Source organism: Microcaecilia unicolor, chromosome 2 (assembly GCF_901765095.1).
Source record: "Microcaecilia unicolor chromosome 2, aMicUni1.1, whole genome shotgun sequence".
In the NCBI taxonomy this organism is placed as follows: Eukaryota; Metazoa; Chordata; class Amphibia; order Gymnophiona; family Siphonopidae; genus Microcaecilia; species Microcaecilia unicolor.
Genome location: NC_044032.1, coordinates 559,457,970 through 559,468,028, shown reverse-complemented (window position 1 = coordinate 559,468,028; position 10,059 = coordinate 559,457,970). Strand labels below are relative to the sequence as shown.

At 45.2% G+C, this 10,059-nt stretch overlaps 1 protein-coding gene across 10 annotated transcripts in view; it reads right to left on the bottom strand.

The window, feature by feature from the left end:
- Window positions 1-4,906: 4,906 nt before the first annotated feature.
- LOC115461542 (multifunctional protein ADE2) overlaps window positions 4,907-10,059 on the bottom strand; it is a 192,274-nt gene continuing 187,121 nt past the window's right edge. For all 10 annotated transcript variants that reach the window (XM_030191416.1, XM_030191419.1, XM_030191418.1 and 7 more), the window contains 3 exons: window positions 9,848-10,028; window positions 9,237-9,395; window positions 4,907-5,153 (listed from right to left, as the gene is read on the bottom strand). In XM_030191416.1, the coding sequence (XP_030047276.1) occupies window positions 4,987-5,153; window positions 9,237-9,395; window positions 9,848-10,028 (507 nt within the window). In that variant the 3' untranslated portion in view covers window positions 4,907-4,986. The remainder of the gene's footprint in view (window positions 5,154-9,236; window positions 9,396-9,847; window positions 10,029-10,059) is intronic.

Here is a 10,059-nt window from a genome sequence, read left to right as displayed (position 1 = left end):
TACACTACATCAACCGGCTTACCTTTATCCACATGTTTATTCATGCCTTCAAAGAAATGAAGCAAATTGGTGAGGCAAGACTTTCCTTGGCTGAATCCATGTTGACTCTGTCCCATTAAACCATTGTCTATGTGTTCTGTAAGTTTATTCTTTATAATAGTTTCCAGTATTTTGTCCAGCATGTTACCTCTTTTTTTTTTTTTTAACCCCCCCAGACATACTGGAATCAAATGAAGGGGCAGAGGGTGATCACTTCAGAAACTATAATGGAGTGCAAATCTGACACCGTGCTGTAGGAAAGTAGGAGGTAATCTGGAGAAGATGCTGTGCTGGAAGTTATTTTTTTAATGATTTTTTATTGCCTCCCTCTTGTTCATGGCTAGAGGAAGCATTTTAAAATATTGCACATAAGATATTAGTCTACACAGATGATGTATTACTTTTCATGAGCCAGCTGGACACATCTGGAATCACTGTGCTGCATTTGTTGAAGGAGTTAGCTGGATACCAGATGAATCTAGAAAAGTCTGTTCGTTACATATTAGGTCCCTAGGATATCCTTCCCTCACAACTTCAGCAGTTCTGGAGAGTGTCAGAGTTTACTTCCCTAGGAATAAAAAAAATTCCCACCAGGCTTTAAGATCTGTTTTGAGCTAATCCATGACCGTTCTTAATAGGATTCAGGCAGATGTGCAGCTGCATTTGGACCTACAGATTTCATGGGGTGGGGGATAGATCTTATTAAGATAAACATTCTCCAATAGTTACTATACTTATTTCAGCAGTTGCCATCCTCAGTGTTCCAGTTGGTCTTCAAGACTTTGAATAATGTTGAGTTTCATCGGATGCCATGGGTTAGGATTGGCTTAGATATTCTTAGAAGCCCCAAAGCAGAAGGTGGAATGGGATTACCCAAATTGAAAGTGTATTACTGGGCTTCTAGATATGTGGGGATGAAGGTGTGGTTCTAAATGAGAAAGGAAGCTGGCTTCATTGGCGAGTGTGCAAATTAAGAGTGTATCTCTTCCATTGATACATTGCCTGCTGACACACTTGCAGTGTGCAGAAGTTTGAAAGGTATCTTGGTGCACGATGGGTAGGTGGTACTAGGTTTGTAAATTTGTGTAGATTGAGCATGCACTGATCTAAGAGCACCCATATTTTATATTGTACTTTTTTCCCCACTATGGCACAATGGGAGAGTTGTGGGTTATATTTTTTTTTATGGCAGCCAGGGGGTAATAATAAATTTGGTGCCCTGAATGAGGAATTTAATGTCTCAGGAGATTAATTTATTTCTTCAAATGCAGGATGTGCTGGTATGGTTAGAGAGGTGGGGAAAATACACTTTTTTTTTTTTTTTTTTGGAATGAACATCATGGAATGTTTTACTTGGGATCTTGCTACGTGCTTGGGCCTCATGTTGGAGGCAGGATGCTGGGCTTGACCAACCCTTTTGTCTGTCCCAGTATGGCACTGCTTATGTCATAACTGTGCTGGGTGGGGGAACCTGGAGGGTTTGGACTAATGGGGCAATTGTTTGACCACTATCAAGATCCCATAATTGGTTTGCTCTTCTATAAAGGTGGAGCTTGTCAAGTTAAATAATAAGTTACAATAGACTCTGTCACCCCTTCTTTCCACTCAAAATTGAGAACAGTCAGGGGCTACTGCACTAATGAGCCTGCGATAAACTCAGACATCTTCAATATAGTGGGAAAATATTCAGCTGCAAATAAAGACCTGAACATGCTCTTTGGGTCAAGGGCATAACTAAGTTAAAAATAGCTTCTTCAAATGAAATCAGTTGAAGAGCAGATATTCAGCAGTTCAAGAGAACAAAATAGTGCTGCTGCTCTGATGCAAAGACAAAGGAGGCTGATGAATTACAAGGGTGGCAGACATTGCTGTCTGGTTGAAATAATGAGCCTCTTGAATGAACATCGTTCAGAGTGCAGTATATAATTCTGAGAAGACAGTTCTCTGGTAAGTGAACACTATTTTGCTTTGTGCTTGGGGAACTTAAAGACTGGGGTTTAAAGGAGGACTCGTAGAAGTGACCGGCAAAATAAAAATATAAAAAAGCTAATTTTATCAACTAATCTCCACAGTCTTTTCCCCTTAGTTTTAAAAACTTTGTACCACAGCATTAACAGATAGACTCTAGCAGGCACTGCAGGATCTAGTTTAGTATTAAGGGGGAATAAAAAGAGAGAGATGGGGAAAAGCAATCAAGACCTAGTTTAGAATTAAAGGGGGGGGGGGGGGTATTTAAAAAAAAAAAAAAGACAGAAAAGCAAACTACTACTACTATTTAGCATTTCTATAGTGCTACAAGGCACACGCAGCGCTGCACAAACATAGAAGAAAGACAGTCCCTGCTCAAAGAGCTTACAATCTAATAGACAAAAATAAAGTAAGCAAATCAAGTCAATTAATGTGTACAGGAAGGAGGAGAGGCAGCAAGAAGCAGATTGCAGGAGTCTAAACGAGAGGTGACAAGAGTGTGTCCAGCAACCCTCCTCTCTCCTGTCCTCCCCTCCATCCACCTATGTCCAGCAACCCTCCTCTCCCCTGCCCTCCTCCATCCATGTCCAGCAACCCTCCTCTCCCCTGCCCTCCATCCATCCATACCCAGCAACAGTGGTGTAGCAAGGGGGGGGGCGGTCCCGGGTGTCAGCTCAAGGGGGGGTGCTCCCTGCCAGCTCCCCCCCTGGGTGCAGCATGACACCCCCCCCCCCCCCTCGGCACATCAACACCCCCAGACCCAGTGCCCACCCTCAGCTCCGTCCAACCAGCTCCCTAGTTGCCATAGTGTGCAACCCTTTCCCCATAGTTTTAAACTGACATTTTCTCTAGAAATAGGCATTTTCCCCATAGTTTTAAACTGAAACCTTTTCTAGAGGTAGAAACTTAACAGCAAAAAACTCTTGTTCTAAAAGGCAGTTCTTTTCTGCTCCTTGGCTGCTGGAGAGGTAGCAAGTCCAGGGACCTCAATTAGGTGCTAACAAAGGTGTGGGGAAGTAGAATATTTGCATAGATTGCTAAGGCCCAGATGCACTAAACTTTAATGACCCTTTAACGAAGAATGTTTGAACCGTGGCATGCATTAAAGGCCAATTTCCGACCACGGTAGCAGAAAACGGAATGCAGATGAGCAAATTGTGTAGAAACCCCATTGAAACGAGATGCAAAGTTTTCCGACTACCCTAACGTAGGAAAACTGCTGGAAAGCTAACGACAGTTGGATAGCCCTAAGCTAACGTTAGGACTATCCGACTAAAAACTTTAATGTAAAAAAACAAAAAAAAAAGCGAGGGGGGTGAAAACGCGTGTCAGGGGCATCTTTTATTGACGCCCAAGGTTGTTGCTGCTGCTCCCCCTGCATCACTATAAAAGTGAAAAAAAAAAAAAGGTTTGGGAGGGGGCAAAGGCGCTCGTAAGGAGCGTCCTTTATGGACGGCCTTGCCCCCCCCCCCCCCACTTCCTCCCCCAGCATTAAATAAAAACACAAAACTCAAAGCTTTAGGAGCCCTGGCCCCCTCCCTTCCTGTCTCTAAACTCTCTCCACACAGCTCTGCCTCCCTCCGTCCCCGTGCCCCGCCACCCCCCCCTCGAGATTGTCGCCGTCGCTCCCCCCCCCCCCGCATTACCGGCCCGTGCAGCGCCTCTCACCTCTGTATGAAGGCGCTGCACGGGCAAGAAGACCATCAGATCGCTGCAGTCTTCAGGATCTCTCTCTCCTCTGACCTGGCCCCGCCCCCTTCTGACGTAAGAAACCTACATCAGACGGGGGCGGGCCCAGGTCAGGGAAGACGAAGGAGAGAGACGTCCTGAAGACTGCAGCGATCTGATGGTCTTCTTGCCCGTGCAGCGCCTTCATACAGAGGTGAGAGGCGCTGCACGGGCCCGGTAATGTGGGGGGGGGGGGGGGTGGGGGCGGAGCTGTGTGGAGAAAGAGTTTAGAGACAGGAAGGGAGGGGGGGTCAGGGCTCCTAAAGCTTTGAGTTTTGTTTTGTGTTTTTATTTAATGCTGGGGGAGGAAGCAGGGAGCAGTAGCGGCGACCACGGGTGGGTGGGGGGGGGGGGGGGGGGGGGGGGGCAACGCCATCCATATAGGACGCTCCTGACAAGCACCTTTGCCCCCTCCCGATCCACGTGTTTTTTTTTGTTTTTTGACGTTTGTGGCATGCGCAGAGCAGCCAGCATAACGCTTGGCTGCTCTGCGCATGCTTTAGGGGCCGATTACCGACGGGGATTCCACCAGATTGATGCACTGTACTTTACAATACCGCACCGAACACGTGCGACTTGTTTTTTTGCTGCATTGTTCGTTTTTAGAAATTTGGTAACAGCTTTTACGTTTTTTACGTTTGGTTGATGCATCTGGGCGAGTTAGCTTTTATTTATTTTTATTTGACTGACTGTACATTTGTCCTTTAGATTGTAAGCTCCTTTGAGCAGGGACTGTCCTTCTATGTTAAATTGTACAGTGCTGCGTAACCCTAGTAGCGCTTTAGAAATGTCAAGAAGTAGTAGCTTCAAAGAGCCTGTTTAAAATAGGCCCCTTAGCTTCAAAACTATATAAAGAGAAAAGGTGCCACTGAACTTTCTTTCTGAGAAGTTCTGAGAGAAGACGACATTTCTCCGGTAAGTGAACACTATTTTGCTTTGTTGTGTGAAAAAACACCCAAAGGAGAAATATCAACGTTAGCATTTTTTTTCAGCATGCTGCACTGGCATTAAAAATGCAAGGAAGTGGGGTTTGTTTTCCTTAGTGCATCCAATTTTTAACTTACAATGTAAACTGGCAGCTACAAACATGTTATCTTTTCTAAAATAAAAAGTTAAGACATCTTAAATATACTGTTTAAATAGTAAAACACAAAGCCCCCATAGCAGGCAGTTTTCTGAAGAAAAGAAAAGCTTTATTTAGAATGAACGTGCAGCAGCACAATTTTTACAGCACGATGCCTAGCCGCTTCCTTAGATACTACACTCCCTGAGTTTCTTGTCCGCCTGCTTCAGGGAGATCCAGGTGTTGAGTGTGCTTGATCTCAACTTGGACCACACCAAGTGGTTACTTAAGCCAAAGATCTGAGCAGCAAACTGGGCAGCTGCCTCTGGAGAAAGAACAGTGGAACAACCAAGACCTAAAAAAAAAAAGACAAAATAGTTTAGTGACCAACAAAAGACACATGCTAAAATACAATAACAGCAGTGCTTCTCAACTCAGTCCTCAGTGCACACCTACCCAGTCAGGTTTTCAGGATAGCCACAATGCATATGCCAATGGCATAGCCAGAAGGCAATTTCTGGGTGGGCACTAGAGAAATACCTGCCACCTGATATGCCCTGCCCATGTCCCTACTCCTACCGCACACCTACCCCCACTCCCAATAACTTCAATGGGAGTAGCAGTGATGGCCTCAGTGGCTGCAGGGACACATTGAGAGCTAGGGGAAATAAAAGAGGAAGCATTCTTCATCCTCCACTGAGCCACGGTCCTCCAACATACATATGCTGCCCCCAAATATGCCCTAAATATTACAGTGGGGTCCTAAAATATCAATATATCTATAAAGAAAACTGAACAAGCCAAAGTACTATAGAATACTACATAGAAAATTGATGCTAACAAAATACTTTGGTCACACACATAGAACACAAATGCCAAATACAGAATTAGTGACAACAAAAACAAATAAATTAAATCAAAATCCCAAGAGGCCAGACCTTGCATGTAGCACAGCACAGAGAAACACAAAGAGATGCATTTCTCCTATACTGTGCAAAATATGATAGTACATGCAAGAGACAGTGTTAGGGGAGGTACAACAAGGACAACTGCGTTTGGCCCCCTAGCCAGAGAGAACCCTAGGCAAGCTGGAAGCTGAAGAAGGTGCAGCCTGTTAGTAAGCTTTTGTGTCCCCTCCCAAATTTCTGCCTTGGGCCCCAGCCATATCTAGCAGGATGTACATTTCAAATCTGTCATTCTAGTCACAAAATAGAAAAATAAAATTCTTTTTTCTACCTTTTGTTGTCTGCTCATTTTATTTTTCCCAAGTCATGTTGGTCCCACGCTCTGGTTTCTACCTTCTGTCTTCTCTTAACTCACTCACCAAGGTCTCATGTCCATTTGATATTTCTACTCTCTCTCCATGTCCACTTTCCATCTTCTTCCATTTCTGTACCTCTCTATATTTCTCTGTCCACCTTTTCACCTCTCTTCATCCCCAGTGCAAATATCTCTCTACCCTATCTGACCCTACCCCAGCCAGCTTTTCTCCCTCCCTCCCCTTTCTAGCACCTGGTTTGGTTGCCTGCCCACCCACCACGCCCTCCCTTCCTCCCTCACACTGTAGGTTTAGTATTTGTTCCCTTTTCCGTCATCTCCTTGGTCTGGTATCTCTGTTTCCCTTCCTCCCTCCTTGTGCTGTTATCAGCAGTTCTCTCCCTTCCTTCCAGTTCTCCTCTCCCTCTTCATCCCACGTCCAGCAGCTCTCTCCCTTCCCTCCAGCCCCCTCTTGCTCCCACATCCAGCAACTCTTTCTCTCCAGCCCCCTCCTCCCAGGTCCAGCAGCTCTCTTCCTTCCATCCAGATCCCCTCCTCCTCTTCCTCCAGCTGCTCTCTCCCTTCCATCCAGTCTCCTCCCACGTCCAGCAGCTCTCTCCCTTCCATCCAGTCTCCTCCCCCTCTTGCTCCCACATCCAGCAGCTCTCTTTCTCTCCAGCCACCTCCTCCTCCCACATCCAGTAGCTCTCTCCCCTTCCTCCCAGGTCCAGCAGCTCTCTCCCTTCCATCCAGATCCCCTCCTCCTCCTCCAGCTGCTCTCTCCCTTCCATCCTGTCTCCTCCTCCTCCTTTCTCCCAGTCCAGTAGCTGTCTTACTCCCCTCCAGCCCCCTCTTCCTCTGAAGTCCAGCAGCTCTCTCCTTTCCATCCAGTCCCCTCCTCCTCTTCCTCCCATGTCCAGCAGCTCTCTCCCTTCCATACTAATGATGGATGGTTATTGTTGACCCCCCCCGCCCCCCCCCCCCCCCCCCCCCCCCAAAAAAATGGAGTATGGTTAACCATGTGTTTATCATGATATAGATCCGCAAGGGGGTTGTACAAGTTTATAAAAGTATTAGACAAGATTAGATGAATGAAAGCTGGTACGTATATGCAGAGGCAGGGGGAGCAGTGTCTGAGTACTTTATGTGTTTGTTTGTTATGTGGTGACAAGTGTTTTGTAACAATAAATTAAGAACATTGTTTGAGCTTTCAGAGTGCAATTTTATTGGCTATACGCATTTGGCCATCAATTTTGTACGGTGGAAATTAGTAAATACACCATTTAGCTTTTTGTTTATGGAAGATCACAGCATAGCCCCTGAGGCAGCCCCTTTGGGCAAAACGCAGCCGATGTTGGTCATTCTATTAGGTTAAAACCCTACAATAAAGATTTATTTGTATCTACCACTGATCTGCTTTGTTTATTTACACTTTGGAGTTTGCGGATTGTTTGCCTTGTTGTTGTTGCATAGGCAGGTACAATTGGTAGGTCCCTGCCCCAGAAGGCTTAAAATCTAAGGCAGTGGTTCCCAAGTCTGGTCCTGGAGGCACCCCACCAGTTGTGTCCTCAGGATAACCACAATGAATATTCATGAGAGATATGTATGCACTGCCTTCACTGCCATACTTGGGAAACACTGCCCTAGATCAACCCTGCATACCAATTGTAACACACAAAACAAAGTATCCACCCTAAACCCCAACTTAGAGGTGATAATAGGGTCTCCAAAATCACAGCTTCTATAGGACCAGGAGTCACCAGACTGAACAGAAACTTTTGAGTCCATCAGAAGATAACAGGAGGAGCTGTGTTGTTCTTATACTCCCCCCGGCTAGTAGACTGGTAGCCCCCACGACAATAAGATTTATGTAATGAATTACTAAAGGAAGTGATTTGCAGGAGAAAGGGGAAATAAATACCACTAGAAAATGGGGGATGCCTCCCACCCAAGACCCCCCCCCCCTCCCAGCAGACTGTCACAGGTTTCAAGGTGTTAAGCAAAAGGCTCCTTGCCTTGGGATTCTAAAAGTACGAAGATAGGTTCCCATATCAACAGGAACTGCCTCTTCAAGCCCCGCCAGCCAAAGAAATCTGCTGCCCGAGTCACCCCCTTCCTCCTTGTACTGCCTCAGGAGCGAGGAAGCCAGCGGGGTGCCTCCAGTCACCAACACTTGTACTCCCCAAGCATGCTCAGTTCGTGCATGAACAGAGTATGGTCAGGGAGTGGCAGCATCAGCGAGAATCTCTACCATAGCTTTGTAAACGGAACCCTTAGATTATAAAGCCATCTAGGGACAAGGAAATATCTAGTGTACCTGAATGTAACACCTTGAGCTACTACTGAAAAGGTATGAGGTAAATCCAAAACCCTCTCTAAAGTTCTCTTGTAATCAATAAAAAGGAAAATCCTCATTTTCCTAGGAGATTTGCATAATTTCAGGCACTTTACAGAGGAGATGTCATGACCCTGATGTTCTTATGCTTACAGCTCTTACAGTAGTACCTTAGTATCCTATTTCTCACACCATATATATAGTGCTTGTGTTCCTAGTTTTCACAAATTGTACCTTTGGATGTTTATTTTCTAGCTAAATTAGAGATTCTTTAAGGGTACAAAATATGGGTGTTTTGTTTATACATCACAGGTACTATGGCTGGGTACCATTTTTGTCACTTAAGACAAGTCAGTGCAGAAAAAGCATAAAAACTGAGTGAAGGACACCAGACAAGACAGGAAAGGGCGAGAGCACTAGGTGGGGAGGGATGGGGGTGGGGGGGTGGGGAAGTGCTTTCCCTTTTTTTGCATCTGAAGCATTTTAATCAATCTACTGGTTAAAACCTAAAATCAGAGCCCTATATGTACAGCACTGCAAATCTGGTGTGATATATTAGTGGACATGTAGCATGAGAAGAAAAGAAAAATTCTGCTTCATAACCACCCAACTGGACATTATCCTTCCTGCTGCTAGTGCTAAGTATTGGCTAAATCATTGTACCAAAAACTTGGGAGTTAAAAATCTGTCCAGTTATTTCTATCCAAATGGAAGACTCAAGACTGTTCCCACTCTGGGGTCTGGGAGTCAAACATTCCAGATTTTTGTGTGATGTGTTTTGTACTATTGCAGGGGGCACCCAGCAAGGTCTGAAAGACGAATCCAAGTCATGTTTTTTTGTCTTACCACTGGGCATCCTGAGTGAAGACCAGACATCTTGGGCTCCCCAATCTGCTGTAAGAGGGGGGCAATTAACCACAGGATATGCAGTGTTTCCAGACAAAACCGGTCCCAAGCCGTTGCTTCTACCAGCTACTGCCACAAACACAGTTGGAACACCATCGCCTTTGAGAAAAAAAAATGATACAATAGGGCTACAGTTGCACTGGAAAGGAAGCAACACCAAAATTTTAGAAAAGAAATAAATAAAACTTTGCAGGAGGGAACAGAGAAGAACAAGAGTAACACCACTGTATCCACACTTTCAGCAAGTCTCATGCTATTCAGGTCATGCCCATCTCCCTCTTCCCATGACAAACTCAGTGTATTTTACACTAAGATCCTTTATCCTCATTTCAGTCACTATTATGCCTCTCTGGATCTCCCAGAACTAATGCGATTCTTGGAATTCTGCAAGTTGCTATATTGCTATAAAAGCAATGAAACACGGGTCACAAGTAACTGTAAAAGGTCTTGATGTGGAAAACAGGTAGGGAAGGTGGACTTTCCCCCATGGCTCTATCCTTTAAGCTAGGTGGAATGTTGCAAGTAAGTCACCTTGGAGGCTTCAGCTTTACCTTCATATTCACTCTTGATCCGCAGCGTTTCATCTGGACCTTTGTGAGCGGACGTCACTCTGAGCTCACATGGAATGCCGTAATTGGCGCATGACTTCTTGATTTTTTCACAGTGCAGGAGATCAGAAATTGATCCCATCAACACCACAACTCTGCCTTGATGCGCAGACTCTAAAAGCAACTAGGAAAGAAAAATTTACCCTTCTGAAAAA